The sequence below is a fragment of the Mobula hypostoma genome, chromosome 1, assembly GCF_963921235.1.
Source record: "Mobula hypostoma chromosome 1, sMobHyp1.1, whole genome shotgun sequence".
Taxonomy (NCBI): Eukaryota; Metazoa; Chordata; class Chondrichthyes; order Myliobatiformes; family Myliobatidae; genus Mobula; species Mobula hypostoma.
In genome coordinates this window covers 65,245,346-65,270,179 of record NC_086097.1, presented here as the reverse complement: position 1 = coordinate 65,270,179, position 24,834 = coordinate 65,245,346, and the positions used below count along the sequence as shown (strand labels likewise).

Genomic DNA, 24,834 nt, shown 5'->3' with positions numbered 1-24,834 from the left:
TCTGCGCTTCCCACTCCCTGGATTACAAATATTAAATATTTAAAATAGTAAAAATTAGTAAATATTAAAAATTTAAATTATAAATCATAAATAGAAAATAGAAAAATGGAAAATAAGGTAGTACAAAAAAACCGAGAGGCAGGTCCGGATATTTGGAGGGTATGGCCCCGATCCGGGTCAGGATCCGTTCAGCAGTCTTATCACAGTTGGAAAGAAGCTGTTCCCAAATCTGGCTGTACAAGTCTTCAAGCTCCTGAGCCTTCTCCCAGAGGGAAGAGGGACGAAAAGTGTATTGGCTGGGTGGGTGGTGTCCTTGATTATCCTGGCAGCACTGTTCAGACAGCGTGCGGTGTAAAGTGAGTCCATGGACGGAAGATTGGTTTGTGTGATGTGCTGCGCTGTGTTCATGATCTTCTGCAGCTTCTTTCAGTCTTGTACAGGACAACTTCCATACCAGGTTGTGATGCAGCCTTGAAGAATGCTTTCCACGGTGCATCTATAAAAATTAGTGAGGGTTTTAGGGGACAGGCCAAATTTCTTTAGTTTTCTCAGGAAGTAAAGGCGCGGGTGGGCCTTCTTGGCAGTGACCTCTGCTTGGTTGGACCAAGTCAAGTCATTTGTGATATTCACCCCGAGGAACTTAAAGCTTTTGGCCTGTTCCACTTGCCGATGTAAATTGGGTTGTGCGGTCCTTGACTCCTTCTGAAGTCAACAACCAATTCCTTCGTCTTGCTGATGCTGAGGGATAGGTTATTGTCTTTGCACCATGCTACCAGGTTCTTAATTTCCTCTCTGTACTCAAACTCATCATTAACCGAGATACGGCCTACAATTGTTGTGTCATCAGCAAACTTACATATTGAGTTTGATGGAAACTTGGCTACACAATCATGGGTGTACAGAGAGTGCAGCAGGGGGCTGAGTACACAGCCTTGTGGGGCACCGGTGCTCAGAGTGATTGTAGAGGAGAGCTTGTCCCCTATTTTTACAGCCTGGGTCCTGTCTGTGAGGAAGTTGAAGATCCAGCTGCAGATCTGAGTGCTAAGGCCCAGGTTCCGGAGCTTAGGAATCAGTTTATTTGGAATGATGGTATTAAAGGCAGAGCTGTAGTCAATGAAAAGGAGTCTTACGTCTGCGACTTTACTCTCCCAGTGTTCTAAGGAGGAATGTAGGGCCAGAGAGATGGCATCTGCTGTTGACCTGTTCCTCCCGTAGGCGAATTGCAAAGCGTCGAGGTTGACCGGTAGGCTGTGGTTGATGTGTGCCATAACCAATCTCTCGAAGCACTTCATAGCAATTGATGTCAGAGCCACAGCTCGATAGTCATTCAGGCATGCCACCTTGCTCTTCTTCGGCACTGGGATTATCATTGCCTTCTTAAAACACGAGGGGATCTTAGACTGAAGCAAGGAGCAGTTGAAGATGTCAGCAAACGCTCCAACTAGCTCGCTTGCACAGGCCTGGAGAACCCGTCCTGTGACGCCATCTGGGCCCGTCACCTTCCTTGGATTTATCTTCAGGAAGGCCCTTCTAATGTCCTCCTTGGTGACGATGAATCTCAATGCCACCAGGTTCGGTTCATCCGGAGGGAGTGGGACGCTCCTCTTCTGTTCGAATCTTGCGTAGAATACGTTAAGTTCGTCAGGAAGAGAAGTGCCACAGTTATTGATATTCCCAACCTTTTCTTTGCGCCCAGTGATCTCATTTAGACCCTGCCATAGTCTACTGGCATCCTTTTGGTTAGCCTGGGCTTCCAACTTGGCTCGATATTGCCTCTTGGCGCCCTTAATGGCTTTCCGGAGTTCACGCCCGGATTCCGTGTAGCGACTAGTATCCCCGGACCTAAAAGCCGCAGCTCTAGCCTTTAAAAGGGACTTGACAGATGAAATGATGTGCTCGACAAAGAGGTTCCCCAATTTACGACAGGTCTCACCAATGTAGGGGAGAACCAGACACAATAGACAGGTGAGGGCAGCATCAATGGTGGAGGAAGGGAAACCCTGTGCTTTGAAGTCCTGGAAAGGAAAGCTGCATCCTGGGAACAGATGCAATGGAGACGAAGGAACTGAGAAAAGGGAGGAGCATTTTTACAGGAGACAGCATGGGAAGAAGTGTAGTCAACATAACCGCAGGAATCGATAGGATTATAAAAGATGTCGGTTGACAGTTTATCTCCAGAGATAGTGATAGAGAGATCAAAAAAGGGGAGGGTGGTCTCAGAAGTGGACCAAGTAAATTTACGGCATGGTGGATGTTGGAGGCAAAGTTGATGAGATTGACTAGTTCCGCATGGGTGTATGGAGCAACACCAATGCAGTCGTCAAGGCAGCAGAGGAAGAGCTGGGGAGCATTACTGGGGAAAGCTTGGAACGTGGACTATTCTTCACTGCCAACAAAAAGGCAAGCATAGCTGGGGCCCATGTGGGTGCCCTGGAGAAAGTGAGAGGAGCCGAAGGAAAAATTGTTGAGGGTGAGGACCAGTTCTGCCAGATGGAGTAAGGTGATGGTATTGAGAAAGAAACAGAGAGCTTTAAGACCTTCTAGATGGGGAATAGAAGTGTATGGGGACTGGACATCAGCAGTGAAAAGGAGGCGGTCAGGGCCAGGGAATTGAAAGTTAGTGAGGAGCTCGAGAGCATGAGAAGTGTCACAGATGTAGGTGGTTTGGGACTGAACCAAGGGAGATGGAATGTTGAGGTATAACGATATGAGTTCACTGGGGCAGGACGAGGCAGAGACAATGACCCTAATCAGACAGTCAGGTTTGTTGGATCCCGGGTAGGGGGGTAAGAGGTAGAAGCGTGCAGTGCAGAGTTAGGCAATTATCTATGTTCCTCCTTTTTAGCGTAATGAGTGGCAAGCATATTGCATTATTTCTATACACATTGAACAATTTAACAGGAGAGGCCACCAAAGTGTATGCACAATGATTGAATAAATTTCACCTGCACCAGGTGCATAAGGTATATTTTCATGGCACTCACATAGAAGTGCAGTTCAATTATTCATTCTTCATTGGTCTACATAACAAATGATTTTGATTAAGAATCAATTTTATACCATTATTTTAGTCCTGGCATGCTTAGGAACATGTCACTTGATTGACTTTCCACTCCTGAGTATTTTAGGTTCAAACAAAAGCATATTTTCCAGAACAACTTGGCCTAATCCCTATTTCAGCATCTTTCTCAAACCTCTGTCTCCATATAAGTTATTTGTTACTTAAAACATCTCTGCTATTTGCTTCAGTCATTTCTGTGGCAGTTTATTCTAAGAGTCAGCTGGCGTTTGCTAAAAGTATTCTGCTTCCATTTTTATTTCTGAAGTTAAATAATTTTTATTTTCAGCTCTCATCTTAAATATTGACAGAAAGGATCAGTGAAGGATATCTTCAGAGGCACAGGAGATTAGTCATCTTTGGAAACTGACAAGCAATTTTCTGTCATTTATAGGCATCCGTTAGTCTTGTGAGACCATGGACTTGCGCCTTGGGAGGTTTCCAGGGCGCAGGCCTGGGCAAGGTTGTATGGAAGACCAGCAGTTGCCCATGCTACAACTCTCCCCTCTCCACACCACCGATGTTGTCCAAGGGAAGGGCACTGGGACCAATACAGCTTGGCACTGCTGTCGTCACAGAGCAATGTGTGGTTAAGTGCCTTGCTCAAGGGAACAACATGCTGCCTCAGCTGAGGCTCGAACTAGCAACCTTCAGATCACTAGACCGATGTCTTAACCACTTGGCCATGCGCCAACGCGTCTGTCATTTAAATGTTTAATTTGAGAAGAAAATTGTAAGAAAGTGTCCCAGCCAAAGATGTCAGCTAAATATTATAATTGTTCCTGGGGGTGATTGACAGATAGCTAAACTGCAGGAAAAGGTTTGAAACAGCATCCAAATTTTCAGAATATTCTTTAATAAAGGAGTTTGGGGTAGAAACATTTAAAGTTATAATTCTGTAATTTATGATTAAGTTATTGCATTGTTTTTTGATAGTGGGTATAAAAATGCTTTGTCCCAAAAATGAGTGGAGGATTTGTGAAGTATGCTGAACCTACATTATTGATTGCTGTGATATTGCCTAGGTGAAGCATTGGCTCCATCTTGTGTAAACCCATTTTACCCTCTCAGACACATCACTTGAATTTCTAACGCAGCACACTTCCATTGCCTTAAGTTTCTTGGTGGCAGATGCAGCCACTGCAGGTAGCAGATATCTATTAGGAGGACTTCCTTAATTAATTCTGGACATGTTGCAGATCATACCTTTCTGAGGTTTATGTAGGGCAATTGCTTTCAACATCTTCGATGTATATAGCCTCATTTCTCATGATTTTTTTTCCCTGTCAAATCCTATGTTCTGCTATTCTCCAGTCATAATGCATTTTGATGTGAACTACTACAATGTTGAGGAGATACTGGTTTGTGCAGAATCCTTAAAGTTAGGATAAAGTCTTTCAGTATTTGCCATAATGCTTCCCATTGACTTTTGAAATGTGAAATCATAGAATCTTCAAAACCATCAGGTGAAATCAACAAGCAACAAATCAGATGTGATGGACCATCCCATCAAACAGTGTAAGTTGGTTGTGGGGAGGGTGTTTTTCTACATGATCCACAAACGCACTAAGTGACATCAGAATCTGCCTTCTTTGCGTATTTCCACTCGATGGTGTCAGTTGAATGCATCTGTTTGTGTTCCTGTCACGTATCCCACAAAAATGTACACACTATGGATACCATGTTATAGATCCAATGGCTTTTAAGCACCTGAAAAGGGAAAAAATGGTCCCAATTACTTACTATATCTTTTATGTGTGAAGATTTTCTGAACTGTAATGTTACATGTCTTTGGTTCCCATAACTACCGTTAGGCTTTAATAATTTAACAGTCTTACTAGCAATTTCATTACATTAAGGCAGCAATTCTCAGTAAGAAATGCAGCTTCAGAATAGCACTGTATGCAAATAAAGAAATATAACTTAAATATTCACCTAAACTATAACTATGATAGCTATATGAGTAAATACTCTCCACATCGCTTCATGGAATTGCAAAGTGCTATATTGCCTCACTAACCAATGTTCATGAAATGATTTACTGAGTTTTAAAATGTTGAAATTTTGAGACTACAGCAATATTACTTGCATATTACTTTGATTTTTGTCTACTAATCTTTGGTCATGTTGTTATACGACAACATACTTGGGAGCAACAGGCCAGTGATGAACTCCTTCTGTTGTCAGGTGGCTGTTCAGATGCATGAAACAGAGGTCTCTAAGCTATAACAGGGATACCAGAGCAGGGGATCAAAAAAGAAACCCTGGACAGAAAATGTAGGTTGCACATTGTAGTGAAACAAAAAAGCTAGTAGTCTATATTTTAACAGTTGCATATATAGAATGACAAATGTGAAATAAATAATTGCCAAGAGAGTGATACTGTTTATAATGCATACAATAGTGAATAAGATGATGAGGGTGTATCCATGATTGTTGAGGAAGACAGTTTGAGAAGTTTAGCTGGATGTGCTGGGTATGCACTCTGCCTATATGATCCAACCCTGATTACTGTATTCCCTCCTTAGTCCCCAATGCTCATGAATTTCCAACGATCCCTTGTCCTTTCTCCTGAACTCTGATTTTCGCTGTGTCCTCTGACATCTCCCCTCTCCAATCCTCTGTCCCTGCTCCCTTTGAACCTCTCTCCAGTTTTTCCTGCTCGAACCTTGACATTCGTCCCTTCTGATATCACCTTCAGCTCTTCTGTTATAAATTGCTGCTGGTGTAGATGCGAAAAGGGGAATCCGTGGTAGTAGGGGACTCCATAGTGAGAGGTATAGAAAGGGGTTTCTGTGGCAACAGGCGAGATTTAAGGATGGTGTGTTGCCTCCCTGGTGCCGGGATCCAGGATGTCACAGCCCGATTGCAGGGAATCCTCAAGAGTGAAGGTGAACGTCCAGAAGTGGTGGTGCATGTCGGCACAAATGACGTGGGGAAGAAGAGGAAAGACATTCTACAGCGTAACTTCAGAGAACTCGGAAGAAGGCTGAAAAGCAGGACTTCCAGGCTGGTTATCTCTGGTTTGCTTCCAGTTCCCCATGCTGGAGTGGTCAAGAACAGGGAGATAATGGATCTAAGTGTGTGGCTGAGGAACTGGTGCAGGAAGCAAGGATTTACATTCTTGGACCACTGGGGTATCTTTCAGGGTAAGGATGAAATTGTACAAAAGGGACGGGTTGCACCTTAATAAGCGGGGCACCAGCATTCTGGCAGGCAGGTTTGCCTCTGCAACATGGGTGTGTTTAAACTAAGTAGTGGGGGGGAGGGGACGAACTGGAAACATAAGGATGGAGATAAAGGGAAAGTGAGAATAAGAAAAGTCAAGAAAGACAGCAGAATCAACAGAGCAGAAATCTCAAGAAGGGATCGTACAGTATGGCCAAGTGAAATAGGAATTGATTTCGGAGGTGAGGGGAGTAATGAATTAAAAGTATTGTATATGGATGCACGGAGTATAAGAAATAAAGTGGATGAGCTTGAGGCACAGTTGGAAATTGGTAAGTGTGATGTTGTGGGAATAACAGAGACATGGCTTCAAGTGGACAGGGCCTGGGATATGAATATTCAAGGGTATACATCCTATCGAAAGGACAGACTGATGGGCAGAGGGGGTGGGGTGGCTCTGTTGGTGAGGAATGATATTCAGTCCCTTGCGAGGGGGGACATAGAATCAGGAGACGTAGAGTCAGTATGGATAGAACTGAGAAATTCTAAGGGTAGAGAGTCCCTAATGGGAGTTATCTACAGGCCCCCAAACAGTAGTCTGGATGTAGGGTGTAAGTTGAATCAAGAGTTAAAATTGGCATGTTGCAAAGGTAATGCTACAGTTGTTATGGGGGACTTCAACATGCAGGTAGACTAGAGGAATCAGGTTGGTACTGGACCCCAAGAAAGGGAGTTTGTGGAGTCCCTCCGAGATGGATTCTTAGAACAGCTTGTACTGGAGCCTACCAGAGAAAACGCAATTCTAGATTTAGTGTTGTGCAATGAACCGGATTTGATCAGGGATCTCGAGGTAAAGGAGCCATTAGGAGGTAGTGACCATAATATGATAAGTTTTAATCTACAATTTGAGAGGGAGAAGGGAAACTTCGAAGTGTCAGTATTACAGTTGAATAAAGGGAACTATGGTGCTATGAGGGAGTTGCTGGCCAAAGTTCAATGGAACAATACCCTAGCAGGGATGACAGTGGAACAGCAATGGCAAGTGTTTCTGGGAATAATGCAGAAGGTGCAGGATCAGTTCATTCCAAAGAGGAAGAAAGATCCTAAGGGGAGTAAGGGGAGGCCGCGGCTGACAAGGGAAGTAATGGACAGTATAAAAATAAAAGAGAACATAGCAAAGATGAGTGGGAAGCCAGAGGATTGGGAAACTTTTAAAGAGCAACAGAAGGTAACTAAAAAGGCAATTTGCGGAGAAAAAATGAGGTATGAAGGTAAACTAGCCAAGAATATAAAGGAGGATAGTAAAAGCTTCTTTAGGTATGTGAAAAGGAAAAAAATAGTTAAGACCAAAATTTGGCCCTTGTAGACAGAAGCAGGTGAATTTATTATGGGGAACAAGGAAATGGCAGACGAGTTGAACAGGTACTTTGGATCCGTCTTCACTGGAGAAGACACAAACAATCTCCCAGATATAATAGTGGCCAAAGGACCTAGGGTAATGGATGAACTGAAGGAAATTTATATTAGACAGGAAATGGTGTTGGATAGACTGTTGGGCCTGAAGGCTGATAATTCCCCGGGACCTGATGTTCTGCACCCCAGGGTACTTAAGGAGGTGGCTTTAGAAATCGTGGATGCATTGGTAATCATTTTCCAATGTTCTATAGATTCAAGATTAGTTCCTGTGGATTGGAGGGTGGCTAATGTTGTCCCTCTCTTCAAGAAGGGAGGAAGAGAGAGAACAGGGAGTTATAGACCGGTTAGCCTGACGTTGGTGGTGGGAAAGATGCTGGAGTCAATCATAAAAGATGAAATTGTAACACATCTGGATAGCAGTAACAGGATCGGTCCGAGTCAGCATGGATTTATGAAGGGGAAATCATGCTTGACTAATCTTCTGGAATTTTTTGAGGATGTAACTATGAAAATGGACAAGGGAGAGCCAGTGGATGTAGTGTACCTGGACATTCAGAAAGTCTTTGATAAAGTCCCACATAGGAGATTAGTGGGCAAAATTAGGGCACATGGTATTGGGGGCAGAGTACTGACATGGATTGAAAATTGGCTGGCTGACAGAAAACAAAGAGTAGCAATTAACGGGTCCCTTTCGAAATGGCAGGCAGTGACCATTGGGGTACCACAGGGTACGGTGCTGGGACCGCAGCTGTTTACAATATATATTAATGATTTAGATGAGGGAATTAAAAGTAACATTAGCACATTTGCCGATGACACAAAGCTGGGTGGCAGTGTGAAATGTGATGAGGATGTTATGAGAATGCAGGGTGACTTGGACAGGCTGGGTGAGTAGGCAGATGCAGTTTAATGTGGATAAATGTGAGGTTATCCACTTTGGTGGTAAGAACAGCAAGGCAGATTATTATCTAAATGGAGTCAAGTTAGGAAAAGGGGAAGTATAACGAGATCTAGGTGTTCTTGTACATCGGTCACTGAAAGCAATCATGCAAGTGCAGCAGGCCTTGAAGAAAGCTAATGGCATGCTGGCCTTCATAACAAGGGGAATTGAGTATAAGAGCAAAGAGGTCCTTCTGCAGCTGTACAGGGCCCTGGTGAGACCACACCTGGAGTACTGTGTGCAGTTTTGATCTCCAAATTTGAGGAAGGACATTCTTGCTATTGAGGGAGTGCAGCATAGGTTCACAAGGTTAATTCCCGGGACGGCGGGACTGTCATATGTTGAAAGATTGGAGCGACTGGACTTGTATACTCTGGAATTTAGAAGGCTGAGAGGGGATCTTATTGAAACATATAAGATTATTAAGGGATTGGACACGCTGGAGGCAGGAAGTATGTTCCTGCTGATGGGTGAGTCCAGAACCAGAGGCCACAGTTTAAGAGTAAGGGGTAGGCCATTTAGAACGGAGTTGAGGAAAAACTTTTTCACCCAGAGAGTGGTGGATATATGGAATGCTCTGCCCCAGAAGGCTGTGGAGGCCAAGTCTCTGGATGCTTTCAAGAAAGAGATGGATAGAGCTCTTAAAGATAGTGGAATCTAAGGTTGTGGGGATAAGGCAGGAACTGGATACTGATTGTGGGTGATCAGCCATGATCACAGTGAATGGCGGTGCTGGCTCGAAGAGCTGAATGGCCTACTCCTGCACTTATTGTCTATTATCTATTGTCTATCAAGATGGAGCTGGAGGCTAGCTCTGCATGAGCAAAGTTGATGGAGTTGCATGACGAAAAATGGGAACTATGGATAGGTGCCTGAGATGGTCAATATGAGCATGCTGTATTATTCTCTGATGCTTTCAATAATGCATTACACGGAATTCTGTGGAGGGAATGGGATTGATATGGCATTTCTGAGAATAGTATCATTCTATTATCGAAAGCAGCTAATAATTTTTGTGTATATTTTCTAACCATCCTGAACTCGCTGCCATCATTTTTACTGTCTCTCTCTCTTGGACCCACCATTGGTTTTGCAGTCTTGGTCTCATGGCCTAGAATTCCACCTGCCTCCTCTATGGCAACCAGTGATACAGCCAATAGAGCTGCCATACCTGGGTTCTGTCTGGTTGGAGCTTGTTCTTGGGTTTATGTGGTTTTTTTTCCTGAGTTCTCTTCTATCCTCCAGTATGGAGGTAGCTCAGGCTGGCAAGGACCAAGATCCTTGTGACAAGATGGGCCCAAAGGGTCTGCTTCCATGCTGTATAACTCAATGAATATTAAGTTCAAAGTAAGTTAACATATCACATTTACTACCTTGAGATTCATTTTCTTATAGACATTCACAATCGTACAGAGATTTTATAGAATTAAAAATTGCACACAAAGACTGACAAGCCACCAATGTGCAAAAGAAGACAAATTGTGCAAATTTTTAAAAAGTAACTACGTAATACTGAGAACTTGAGTTGTAGAGCCCTTGAAAGTGAGTCCATAGGTTGTGGACTCAGTTCAGAGCTGAGGTGAGTGAAGTCATCCACACTGGTTCAGGAGCCTGATGTTGGAGTGTAATAGCTGTTACTGCTTGGACTGCAGTGTTGTTTGAGCACCCTTTTTGTTCAGCCATGGTATGTCATAAATACTTGAGGAGGTGGTTTAAGGTAGCTTTATAGAATGTAGATAGTGGTGGATTAAGTGACAGTAAAACCAAAGGGAAGCAATTAGACTTGCCTTTTCTTAGTGTAAATATTACGTGCTATTTATCAGCACCATCTGAACATTATTCAGGTTTCAGTGCATGTTGATGTGTTCTTCATAATCTGGAAGATTATGAATAGCACTGAATACCATAAATCACAAGCAATCCTCCTCAATGCTAACCTCATGATGAAGACCAGGCTATTGATGATACAGCTGAAGATGGTTGAGTCAAGGATACTTCCCTGAAGAGCCCCTTCCTAAAAGTATTGGACTTAAAAGACTAGCCTTGAACAACTATTTCCTTTGTGCTAATATGAATACAGCAATTCAAGTTTTCCCTTAAAATTTATTGACCTAAGAGTAACTAAAGTTCCTTGTTTCCAAACAAATGCTGTCTGAATGCCAAGGCCAATTCCCTCAGCAATTTTCCTGTGTTTTATTCTTGTTTGGCTGAAGGTTGTAATGAATCTTGTCTGAAATAACGCAATTGATTATTAGTCAGAATATATCAGTGAGTCTCTCTTGGTATATTTCTTTTTTTCTGCCTTGTACTGTGGGTGACTGTTGGTACTGTGTTTTGCACCTTGACCCTGGACAAACGCTGTTTCGTTTAGCCATGTTCATGGGTATTCATGTATGGCTGAATGATAATTAAACTTAAACTTAACTTACTGGTGTGTGACCCTCTCAATCACTTTGCTAATGAACGAAAGTTGAATGATTATGCATTGTTTGACCTGCACAGGTTACACTGGAGATGCCGTGTTCTTGTAGGTGTACTGGATTAACCTAGATAGAGACATGGTTCGTTCCAGATTGCAAGGCTTCAGTCTTGTAGTTGTGTCTTTCAGTGTCTTTAGTTTATCCATCACGCTCAGCTATTTCTTGATTTCTTGACACGCTGTGCATGTGGAAGGGCATTCAGGACAACATCACCTGACTGTGTGGGTGATGCCTCCCTCCCAGATGTGCTAACCAACTTCTACACTCATTTTGAGGCAGAAAATGATGTGGTGTGTCTAACTAGGTGCTGTGTCTTACTGTGGCCGATGTGAGGAGAACCCTGTGCAGGGTCAACCGACCGAAGGCTGCTGGACCAGACAATATTCCTGGCAGAGTGCTTAGAGGATGTGCAGATCAGCTAGCAGATATTCTCACTGACATCTTCAACATCTCCCTGAGCAGCGCTGTCGTTCCTGCATGTTTGAAGGCCGCCACCATCGTCCCTGTGCCGAAGATGTCTTCAGTGTCCTGCCTCAACGACTACCGTCCTGTCGCACTCACATCCATCATCATGAAGTGTTTCGAGAGGCTCATCATGAGGCACATCAAGACCCTGCTGCCCCCCTCACTGGGCCCCCTGCAGTTCGCGTACCATCCCAATCGTTCAACAGACGACGCCATTGCCATCACCTTCCACCTGGCCCTAACCCATCTGGACAAAAAAGACACATACGTTCGAATGCTTTTCATGAACTTCAGTTCAGCATTCAACACAATCATTCCTCAGAAACTGATTGGAAAGCTGTGCCTACTGGGCCTGAACACCTCCCTCTGCAACTGGATCCTAGACTTCCTGACTGGGAGGCCTCAGTCAGTCTGGATTGGAAGCAGCATCTCCAACACCATCACACTGAGCACGGGGCCCCCCAGGGCTGTGTGCTCAGTCCACTGCTGTTCACTCTACTGACCCACGACTGTGCTGCAACACACAGCTCGAACCACATCATCAAGTTCGCCGATGACACGACCGTGGAGGGTCTCATCAGCAAGAACGATGAGTCAGCATACAGAGAGGAGATGCAGCGGCTAACGGACTGGTGCAGAGCCAATAACCTGTCTCTGAATGTGAACAAAACAAAAGAGATGGTTGTTGACTTCAGGAGGACACGGAGCGACCACTCTCCGCTGAACATCGACGACTCCTCCGTAGAGATCGTTAAGAGCACCAAATTTCTTGGTGTTCACCTGGCAGAGAATCTCATCTGGTCCATCAACACCAGCTCCATAGCAAAGAAAGCCCAGCAGTGTCTCTACTTTCTGCGAAGGCTGAGAGAAGTCCATCTCCCACCCCCCATCCTCAACACATTCTACAGAGGTTGTATTGAGAGCATCCTGAGCAGCTGCATCACTGCCTGGTTCGGAAATTGCACCATCTCGGATCGCAAGACCCTGCAGCGGATAGTGAGGCCAGCTGAGAAGATCATTGGGGTCTCTCGTCCCGTCATTAGAGACATTTATACCACACGCTGCATCCGCAAAGCAAACCGAATTATGCAACCCTCATACAAACTCTTATTTATTGTAATGCCTGCACTGTTTTGTGTACTTTATGCAGTCCTGGGTAGGTTTGTAGTCTAGTGTAGTTTTTGTGTTGTTTTACGTAGTTCAGTGTAGTTTTTGTATTTTTTCATGTAGCACCATGGTCCTGAAAATCGTTGTCTCATTTTTACTGTGTACTGTACCAGCAGTTATGGTTGAAATGACAATAAAAAGTGACTTGACTTGATATTCTTGTAACTATCTGAAGAAACTTCAGTCCTCCAGCTAACCTTTCCTTCTCAGCTACAATGTCTTTCTCTCATGATTGTCTATCTGTGAAGCATTATTTCCATAACAAACATGCAATACGTCTATAAGTTGTTATAATATAACGCACTTCACACTCTGCATCGGCCTACCACCCTCCCCTTGGTGCAATACAGCACTTACCATCAGCCTAATCATTCTCCCCTCCAAGCAACACACACAAGATGCTGGAGGAACTCAGCAGGCCAGGCAGTATCTATGGAAAAGAGTACAGTCGACATTTTGGGCTGAGACCCTTCAGCAGGACTGGAGAAAAAAAGATGAGGAGTAAGAGTTAAAAGGTGGGGGGAGGGGAGGGAGAAACACAGGTGATAGGAGAAACCGGGAGGGTGAGGGGTGAAGTAAAGAGATGGTAAGTTGATTGGTGAAAGAGATACAGGGCTAGAGAAGGGGGAGTCTGATAAGAGAGGATAGAAGGCCGTGGAAGAAAGAAAAGGGGGGAGGAGCACCAGAGAGAGGCGACGGGCAGGCAAGGAGACAAGGTGAGTCTGCTGGGGTCATATACCGCGTCCTGTGCTCCTGGTGTGGCCTCCTGTACATTGGTGAGACCCGACATAAATTTGGACACCGCTTCACCAAGCACCTATACTCCGTCCGCCGGAAAAAGCAGGATCTCCCAGTGCCCAACCATTTTAATTCTACTTCCCATTCCCATTCTGGTATGTCTATCCATGGCCTCCTCTACTGTCGCGGTGAGGCCACACACAGATTGAAGGAACAACACCTTATATTCTATCTGGGTAGTCTCCAACCTGATGGCATGAACATCGACTTGTTGAACTTATGATAATGCTCCCCCCGCCCCCCCTTCACCATTTCCCATCCCCTTTTCCTTCTCTCACCTTGTCTCCTTGCCTGACCATCGCCTCCCTCTGGTGCTCCTCCCCCCTTTTCTTTCTTCCATAGCCTTCTGTCCTCTCCTATTAGATTCCCCCTTCTCCAGCCCTGTACCTCTTTCACCAATCAACTTCTCAGCTCTTTACTTCACCTCTTCTCCTCCCAGTTCCTCCTATCACCTTGTGTTTCTTTCTCCCCTCCCCCCACCTTTTAACTCTGCTCCTCATCTTTTTTTTTTCCAGTCCTGCTGAAGGGTCTCAGCCCAAAATGTCAAATGTTTACTCTTTTCCATAGATGCCTCCAGCATTTTGTGTGTGTTGCTTGGGCTCAACCACACAGTCCTACTCCGCACTACCATACTGGGCTGAGAGACCTCTAATGTGGTTGCTCAATCACTGCCCACCACTGTGAGTGCTCGGATCGCACATTGCGTGAGGTTCGAAAATCGATGTTTATTTTTTTAATCATCATCTCTGTTGGAACCCCTAGCAACCTCTCACAGAACTCTAGGGTTCTGCAGAACTCCGGTTGAGAAGCCCTGCCTTAAAGTATGTCCTCTGACATTAGCCATTGCTACCCTGATAAAGAAGGCACTGGCTGTCCACTGTACTTATATCTCTTATCATTCTTATACATCTCTATTGAATCACTTCTCAATCTCCTTTGCTCTGAAGAGAAAAGCCCAGTCTTGAGCCCAAAAGCTCAGTCTTTCCTCATAAGACATGTTCGCTAATCCAGGCAGCTTCCTGGTAAATTTCCTTTGCCCTCTTCAAAGCTTTCACATCCTTCTGGAATGAGGTGGCCAGAACTGAACGGAATACTCCAAGTGTGATCTAATCAGAGTTTTATAGAGCTGCAACATTACCTGTGGCTCTTGAACTCAATCCCATGACTAATGAAGGCCAACACACCATACATCTTCTTAACCACCCTATCAACTTGTGTGGCAACTTTGAGGGATCTATGGATGAGGGACCCAAGATCTCCCTGTTCCTCCATACTGTGCAGAATCCAGACAGTAACCTTGTATTCTGCCTTCAAGTTCAACCGTTCAAAGTGTATTACTTCACACCTTTCCAGATTGAACTCCATCTGCCACCTCTCAGCCGAGCTTTGCATCCTGTCAATGTCTCGTTGAAACTTAGAACAACTTTCTACTCTACTCACAACACCTCCAACCTTCATGCCATTTACAAACCTACTAGCCACCCTCCCACTTCCTCATCAAAGTCATTTATAAAAATCACAACAAGCAGAAATACCAGAACAGATCCCTGCAGGTCCTCCAGCAGAATGTGCTCCATCTTCCACCACCCTGTGCCATCCGTAGGCAAGCCAATTCTGAATCCATGCAGCCAAGTTTCCCTGGATCCTGTGCCTTCTAACTTTCTGAATGACCCTACTATGGGGAATCTTGTTGAACAGCTTACTAAAGTCCATATACACCACATCCACTACTCTTTCATCATTAATCTGTTTTGTCACTTCTGCAAAAAACTCAATCAGGCTCCTGTAGCCCCTCACAATGCCGTGCTGTCTGTGCCTAATCAGACTATGCATCTCCAAACGCTTGTTCTCTAAGCATTCTCTCCAATAGTCCATCTACTAAGTATGTAACACTCGCTGATCTTTAATTTCCAGGATTTCCCTATTAATTTTCTTGAACAAAGGAATAACATTTTCCATCCTCCAATCTTCTTTTACTATTCCTGTAGCCAATGAGGATGCAAAAACTATCACCAATGGTGCAGCAATTTCTTCCCTTGCCTCCCATAGTAACCTTATCTCTCCCAAAGTTCTTTTAAAAGTTCCTCTTTCTTAACATGGACATGTTCCAGCATATTAACCTGTTGTACGCTGACCTTACATTTGCTTCAGTATTCACCATTCACTCACTGGTAAATACTAGAGCAAAGTATTCATGAAGGACCTCCCCTACCTCCTGTGACTCCATGCATATGTTTCCTCTTCCATCTTTGATCAGTTTTACCTTCACTCCAGTTATCCTCCTGGTCTTCAAGTACCATGCCTTGGAGTAGTATGCCTTGGAGTTTTCCTTAATTCTATTCAACAAGGCCTTCTCATGATCCCTTCTAGCTCTCTTAAGTTCCTTCTGAAGCTCTTTTCTGGCTACCTTATAAATCTCAAGAGCCCTATCTGATCTTTGCTTCCTAAACCTTAAGTATGCTTCCTTTTTCCTCTTGACTTAATGTTCCATATCTTTTATCAACCATAGTTCCATCACTCTCCTGTCCTTCCCCTGCATCAATGGGACAAACCTACATAGAACCCCATGCAAGTGCTTCCTAAACAAACTCCACATTTCTGTTGTATGTTGCTCTGAGAACAGCTGTTTCTAATTTACACTCCTAAGTTCCTGCCTAATAGCATCATAATTAGCTCTCCCCCAATTAAATATTTTCCCATACCACCCGCTCCTATTTCTGTATAAGGATATGCAAAAGTCCAGGGAGTTGCAGTCACTGTCTCCAAAGTGCTTCCACACTGAGAGATCTGTTTCTTGACCAGGTTCATTGCCCAGTATTAGACCCTATATGGACTTTCCTGTAGTTGACCTGTTCACATATTGCATCAGGAATCCTTCTTGAACACACCAAACAAATTCTGCTGTACCTAAGCCTCATGCACCAAGGAGGTACCAATCAATATTAGTGAAGTTGAAGTCACCTGCGACAACAACCCTGTTATTTTTGCATCTTTCCAACATCTGCCTCCCAATGTACTCCTTGGTGTCCCTGGTGGTATTGGGGAACCTATAGAATACTCCTTATAGAATAATTGCTCTCTTCCTGTTTCTGACTCCTGCACACACTGACTCAGAAGACAATCCATGCACAACTTCCTCCCTTTCTGCAGCTATGATACTATCCCTGATTAGCAATGCACATTGCCACCTCGTAAACTTCCCTCCCTTTCCCTTTTGAAACATCTAAACCATAGAACATCCAGCAGTCAGTCCTGCCCTTGTGGCAGCCAAGTCTTTGTAATGGCCATATTGTCATAGTTCCATGTACTGATCCATGCTCCTAGTTTCATTTCCCTTGTTCCGGATACTTCTCACATTAAGGTAAACATATTTCAACCCATCCAACTGACTGAATTTATGCCCTATCCACTGTCTGCCCTTCCTCACAGTCTCTCTACATATTGCATCTACCTTTACACCAACTGCTTCATGATTTGACCTATCATTCTGGTTCCCATTCTCCTGCCGACCTAGTTTATATCCTTATGAATGGCTCCAGCAAACTTGCCCGCAAGGACATTGGCCCCTCTCAAGTCTGGGTCTAATGTGCCCCTTTCTACAGGTCATACCTTCCCGGGAGATATCCCAATGACCTACAAATTTGAAACCCTGCCCCCTACACCAATTCTTCGGTCACACCTTCATCTGCTGCATTATCCTGTTCTTAAACTTGCTGGCATGTAGCACAGGCAACAACCTAGAGACTACTGCCCTTGAGGTCCTGCTTTTCAGCTTCTTTCTAGCTCCCTATATTCTGCTCTTCAGGACCTTATCTATTTTCTGAGCTATTGGGATCAACTTCTGGCTGATCCTGGCTGGTCATTCTCCCACTTAAGAATGCTGTCGACCAGACCTGAGACGTTCCTAAACCTGGCACCTGGGAGACAGTGCACTACTGTTACCACTGTTTCCCTTTTCTACCTCCTTCCCTTCTGCTCTACTGAGCTAGATTCAGTGCCAGACACCTGGTTACTGAGCCTTTCACTTGATGGGTCATCTTGTTGATGGAAACATAGAAAACCTACAGCAACATCCTTGTAAGTCTCCTCTGCACCCTTTCTACAGTTTCCACGTCCTTCCTGTAGTGAGGCGACCAGAATTGAGCATAGTACTCCAAGTGGGGTCTGACCAGGGTCCTATATAGCTACAACATTACCTCTCGGCTCTTAAACTCAATCCCACAATTGATGTACCTGTTAATGAGGGGAATGGTACTCTGCTCAGTCTGAATATTCCCGTTCCCTCTCCTGACAGTCAACCTGCCTCCTGCAGACAGGTGTGACTGCCTCCTTGCATCACCTGCCTGTTATCCCCTCATTTTTCCAATTGATGTGTAGATCCTCCAGCTCCACTTTCCTGACATAGTCTGTAAGGAGTTACAGCCAGATGTACTTTGCACATGTGTAGTCATCAAAGACGCTGGAGATCTCCCTAACTTCCCACATATAGCTATATTATTAGTTTTTCGTGTTTATCTGGTTTACTCTTGGACTTAAGGAATGCTAGCTAACATCTCACATTCTCACATCTCATGGATGCCAAACTATTTATATGATCAATTCTGAACTATCTCAGTTCAGGAGTACTTAGGCATGGACAATAAATGCTGGCAATGCTAAAGGTGTCGTATTTTATAGATGAATAAATAAAAATGTTGCAATTTTTTTCATTTTTCATATTTGACCTTTTACCTATTATAAGCAGTGAAGTGTAAACTTTGCGCTTGTGTTCATTGGCTCTTTCTTTTCTGTCATCATAGGTCTTATGGAAATTTGCCTGATGCATCCCCTCGATGTGGTGAAAACCAGGTAGGCTTTGCTTGAGCAAGTTTGATTGTTACTGGAAGTCATCCAGAGTGTAAGCTGTCATGCTGCTGATTTTTAATGCCAGGACTTGCCTAAATAATTTATGTTTTAATTTTGTTTTGAAATGGAGTCAGTTTGGAAAATTGTTGATTTTTAGTTTTGTCAGAAAAATAAAAGATTTATGATTTTCTCAGTAATAATATCAACAACATCGTCTCAGGACAGAAGTCGCCATCAGTATTAGAACATTTCTGCTTTTACTTTGCATGATTTACAGTTGACAGAGTGCTAAATGTCCATTGGCAATGTATTTACCTTTTAAAATGATTGTATATTGTTTAAAGTGACATTACCTCAAGGATTTATCAAGGCAAAGTTTTGCCTCAAAGTAAATATTGCTTAACAATTATTATAAGCAACCCTAAGTTTGGATGCAAATTCACGCGGACCTGTGTGTGATTTAGACCTACCGTGCTGTGCACGCATCAGCCTTTAATCAGAACAAAATTCTCCTTCGTACCAGTGCCAACATTGTGTCGAGAGAGGGGGTGTGTGTTGATTGTCGATGGATTATGTTAACTATGAGCTAAATTACATCCCATTTCTCTATCAGAGGTTTTAAAACAAAATGGGAACTTAGCTGCATATTATCATATGCATTGAACCATTTAAATCTATTTCAACATTAAGCTGAAATACTGTAACATCACTTATACATTAACTCCTTTCATTCCAACTTCTTGACTTGTTTTAAATAGATTTAGGTTACAGTCTACAGGCCAACACAACTTATGTTTGACTTGAGCATAGCATTACATCATACAATTTTTTACTCCTAACTTCAAATTGACTATATTGTAAAATAGTAGTTGCACGGAAGACAATGAAATGTGAGAATATTGAGATTGCTGTTCATGAATTGATGCAATTTCCCAATGTTCCTGAAAATGCATTAATTTTCAAGCTAAGTCAACTTCAGTGGCAAAGGTCAAATTTTGAATTCCCACTTTTCATTCTCCTGCATGTCAATTTCAATCCAGAGCATCTGTTGCTCACAGGAGGTTTAAAAGAATATGATTCTGATGATTAATTTGTATTGAATATTAATTTTGGAGATTCAAGCAAATCTGACTTGCATACTTGTTTCCAAAACTCAGTGCCATTTCAGAATTAGCAAAACAACTTCAACAATAAACAGAAGAACATGACATTTGTCAACAAACTCTGAGATTGCAAACCATTTTTGCTTGTGGTGTTGTTTGCCTTGAATTTTAAAATCAATACATTTCTTTTGCAAAGCAATATTTAAGCACTTCAACTTACTGAAGATATTTACTTTTCTATCTATTTCAGCAAAGTAATTTGTTTCCCCTAGAACCTAACACATTTGCTAAGCTTTAATCGTTGATTGCTGCAACCATGGTTCAAGCAAAGCGTCTTCCACAGCAGCACTGAGATGAAGTTATGGCTTTTCATTAACCTGGAAACCTCCTATTTACATGGTTCACAGCCTGGTCTCAGCTCGCTTGGAGGTAGCAAAGGGTGTCGGGCCCAAGGTACAGCAGGGGGGCTCACTCCTTTAGGGCTGCCATCTGAATCTGATCAGGTCAACTGCTTTAACTCCTGCCTCATTAGAGGAAATAAACAGGAGATTATGGTTCATGTAAGGATCACATTACAGAGAGCTTTAGCTTGTTCCAGACATTAGGTAGCTGATTATTTTTTTGCAGATGCCTTGCTGTTTCTCCTTTTAGTCAAGAATGCTAATTTGACTCTTTTTTTTTCCCCTGATAAACTTGTGTTTGTTACAGATGCAAAGAAAGCAGTAAAATAACTTTTTTAAAAAAGAGTTTATAAAAAGAAGACATTTTTCACTAGCACAGCTCATCAACTGGGGATTATGTCTGTCTACAGCAGAGACTTAATACTGATGAAGGATAGTAACTCAGCATGCAAGTAGTGCTTTGCCTCTGCCACTTAAACATTTGAAGATGGTATACAATCAACTGTTGAAGGCTCTCAGGTTTTACATTCCGGTGCAAGAACAAGTACTTCTCATTATTCTAGTCCTTTGTTTTTTTTAAAAAAAGAATAAAACAAGTAAGGTATCTTGTTGCTTGTTGGAATTCACAGTATTCCTGACAGCTTTTATGGTCTTTGACACATCAGGGGATGTCAGCTGATGTCACAATGATTCAGGGTAGCTTATACCTATTTGAAAAGTAGACAAGGGAGTGCAATTGTTTGTTACTGTTGTACATACAATTAACTTGGCTCAGAAAGGAAGTGCACAAACTTTTGTAAAAACAAAAGTGATTCCTTGCTGATCCCCAAACAGTTCATTATCTAAGGTGCCTAAGGCACAACTGGGTCTACTGTGAAGAGTAAAACTTTTCCCCTACAACCTAAAATTGCTCTTTATGACTACAAGACTGTTGACAACCATTCTTATTTGTATTCATTGGTTTACATCATTGTTGATTCTTGGCTGTGCCCCTAAATCCAAGTTTTCTGAATTAAATTGAATAAATTACCGATTCCTTAACAACCGAATGTCCTGTCACTACCTTTAGAGAGGTAAAACTTTTGCCATTTCTGCAAAAGAGTTAAAATGAAAGTTAGTTCTTTATCAAGCTTCACTGTTTAAGTACAAATGTCCAAGATGATATCTGTAACATGGACCAGAAGGAATTTGTGGAGCCTTCCTCAAAAGAAAAATGTTGATGTTTCAGACTGTGCTTTCTTCCTGAAATGCATGGTGGCTTAAAACTCAATCCAAAGTTACCTTGATTGCATTATAAGCAAAGCAAAAATTTAGTTTGGGATTAATTTACTTCTATACTGTTCATGTCAGGCAAAGCAGAGTGAAGATTTACCCAAGCACAAAGCCAGGGATTATGAGGATAGATTGTACAAATGCTACAATTAGACTGGGATGTAATTCAATGTGATAAAAGGATTTGGTAGTGTAAATTCCGATAAGCTGCTTCTGGATGTGGAAAGGGAGAATGGTAGCAGGTTCTATTTTAAACAAGCTCAATTTTAGAGCTGGATCTAAGAGTGAAATGAGGAAGCAGTTTTCACACAATGTACATGAATAATTCTGGTTACTTATTTTTGGAAATGACACACCTTCACAATGTGTGGAGAGTGAGAGACTGTATAATACCCTAAAACAGGAAAATTGCTGTTAATGTAGTGTGCAACTTATGTTTTATAATAGATGTTTAACTACTACTGGTATCATCTTGCACAGATACCACGATTTTTTACTAGTTTGTATTTTAAGTAATGTTAAAAAGGCATTAAACTCCAACAGGCTGTAAATTCTCTTACTAGTCTGATCTACAGAGTGCTTCAAAATCTGCAGTGTTCAGTAGCTTTATGCCATGAATGATACCCTATTGTGGGTAATATATTTTGCAAATATATTATTGTAGTGAAAAACAGAGGAAATGTTTATGTTTATAAACATTATTTCACCATCATGATGTGTACAAAGTTCTAATTAAGACTTCTTAACTACAAAATTATAGGAAATAGTTTTAACGCTTACAAAGCGCACTCCATCTATAAATGCAGATGGGATCACCCCTGCTGCTTTGCCTGACCTGTGAACTGTGGACCATTTGGGCATTTGTAAGGAAATTCCTGACATGGCAGAGCTTCTCTTTCAACTGAAAATTAATGTTTTGATCTTGAATTTAAATAATCTTTAATTTTCATTGCAAAAAGTTAAAATTTAGATGCATAGAAATGACTGTCTCATAGTTTGTGCCTAGTGGGGTGGATACTTGCTGAGGAAAAGTTGAAAAAGCTGAGACTATTTCTAATGAAAATTGCCTAGTCACCCACATCCATACTTTTGAGCTTATTATGTGCATTGTACTTTGTTTCATCTACCTCTTCCCACCCCATTCCCCCATCCACCCATTCAAAGCTACTTAGCATTCATTCCATCCAGCTTTGATCATCAAAATTTAGTAAGGATGTTGAAGATCCTTTAAAATATGTAAAGAGATTTACTAGAAAAGTTCCAGGAATGAGGAGTTTCAGCTACAAAATGAAGATGAAGAAACCTGGGGTTATTCTTATTGGAGCAAAGAATGTTGAGTGAAGCTGTGATAGAAATGTAGGTTACTACACTGGGTTGGATAAAAAAGCGAGGTTGTTTCCATTCATAGAGGAACAGATTCAAAGTAAAAGGACACAAGTAATGTCAGGAATGCTAACATTTACCAGAGCAACTCAATATTTCTCTTTTGAAAATATCCTAAGGATAATCACAATATAGACTGATGCATCATTGTCCTGATACTTTTTTTTCCAATCTCCCTTGCTATCTGCTAAATTTAAGTTCCAATAACTTTTATGTTTGAATGGATTTAACTGACAGGGCCAATGAAACACTATACAACTCTGTGCTTCCAATTCATAACTGAGTTCGCCTAACCTCAATAGTTGATCTGCAGTACACAAGCAACGTATGCATTTGTGTAATTTGAAGACCAAGTCTGAAGTCATTGTAAACTTGTTTACTGATACATCTGAGACAATGGGCCTTGTATTTATCCAAAACAAACATTCTCTACTAATCTGTCTGTGCTATATATCACCACTCTCTGATAATAACAGTGTTGAGAAGCCTGGACCACTTCCCCAATCTTGATAAGCATCCCTGAGTGAGGGCAGATTCTAGGGAACAAATTTGCTATCATCTTTGGTACTCCAGCAGAGCCTTTGACTGATTGAGAAAAAGACCACAGGCCTGCACAAACTTGCTGTCTATTTGACAGCAGTGACACTTGACCTCTTGAGATTGGGGCTACCTGCTTCTAAGATATGGACTACTCACAGCAGGTTCTTCACAGCACTGAGAGATGCCACCAATGATATACCTGAAAAATCCTAATAGCAACATCCACCTTCAGGTCAAAATCCTTGGTTCTGAGAACCTAACTACATTCAGCCAAGCTCCATTGGGCAGGCCTTATCATTCTAATAGCTAATGCTAGACTCCTGAAACAGACACTCTATGCCATGCTTAGTCATGGTAAGACATTAACAGTTGGCAGAAAAAAAGCCTCCTTGACATTCTCAAAGCCTCCTTGAAAAGAATCCAAAATACATACAGACTCCTGGGAATCACAAACCCATTTCCACTCAATGTGAGTAGGTGAGATGGCAGTAAGGATCTCAAATTCATGCTCCATGGCACACGGTAACCAGTGTAAATGGCTGAAGGAGCGCACTACCTCAAGGACTGCAGGTCTGTCCCACCCCATCACTGGAAGAGTCTACAATTCCTACACTGTCACTACAGGACCAGAATGAAAGGAAGTCACCATCAGTCCCAAGAAACTTCCTGAGAAGGACAGTTAAAAATCTGACACTAGCTACAAAAAATAGTATTATGACCTTTCATGTGAGGAACAACTTAAAGCAGTCGAGAGGCAGAAAGTAGAGAAAGTATTTTCCAGAGAGGATCAGGATAGCTGCAGCATAGCCTGTAAAGACAAAACAGGGAAAATTGCTAATATGTGATGGCGTGTCTGGCTGGAGGCAGTGAGAAAGGAAAGAGACTAGTGTAAGATGAAAATAACTATTAAAGCTTTAAACTCAATGTCTTCTGAACTATCAAGTACTTCAGTCAGGAAGCTTTGGTGAACAGTGCTTTTTACAAGTTCAGAACTGTGGAGTAGGAGTGAGGATAGAAAATAACTGGAATTGACAAAAATTCCATTTGGTATCTGCATGGATTTTTAGAAGGCAGCTTAGCAGTCAGCCAAGTTATGTTGGATGAATTTCATTGCAGCTAAATGTGGTGTATTCTTGTGAAAACAATAAGGAAAGATGAAGAAGGTAATTTTCAAAGGGTACAATTTAATTTGCTAAATAAGATTATTTAAAATATGATTAATTTCAAGCATATTAATTGCTGTACCACCAGCAGCAATTGCAGGAATCAGAATCCGGTTTATTATCACTGGCATGTGACATGAAATTTGTTAACTTGGCAGCAGCAGTTCAATGCAATACATAATCTAGCAGAGAGAGAAAAATAATAATAATAACAAATAAAATAAAACAGTAATAAACAAGTAAATCAATTACGTATATTGAATAGATTACTGAAAAATGTGCTAAAACAGAAAAACTGTATATTAAAAAAGTGAGGTAGTGTCCAAAGCTTCTAAGTCCATTTAGGAATCAGATGGCAGAGGGGAAGAAGCTGTTCCTGAATCACTGAGTGTGTGCCTTCAGACTTCTAAAGTATCTCCTACCTGATGGTAACAGTGAGAAAAGGGCATGCCCTGGGTGCTGGAAATCTTTAATAATGGACGCTGCCTTTCTGAGACACTACTCCCTAAAGATGTCCTGGGTATTGTGTAGGCTAGTGCCCAAGATGGACCTGACTAGATTTACAACCTTCTGCAGCTTCTTTTGGTCCTGTGCAGTAGCCACTCCATACCAGACAGTGATGCAGCCTGTCAGAA

The 24,834-nt window shown here is 42.3% G+C and overlaps 1 protein-coding gene across 8 annotated transcripts in view; it reads left to right on the top strand.

Annotated features, from left to right (window-relative positions):
- The window catches only part of slc25a21 (solute carrier family 25 member 21), a 455,579-nt gene that overhangs the window by 316,018 nt on the left and 114,727 nt on the right, over positions 1-24,834 (top strand). For all 8 annotated transcript variants that reach the window (XM_063050003.1, XM_063049977.1, XM_063050023.1 and 5 more), the window contains one exon: positions 18,292-18,340. In XM_063050003.1, the coding sequence (XP_062906073.1) occupies positions 18,292-18,340 (49 nt within the window). The remainder of the gene's footprint in view (positions 1-18,291; positions 18,341-24,834) is intronic.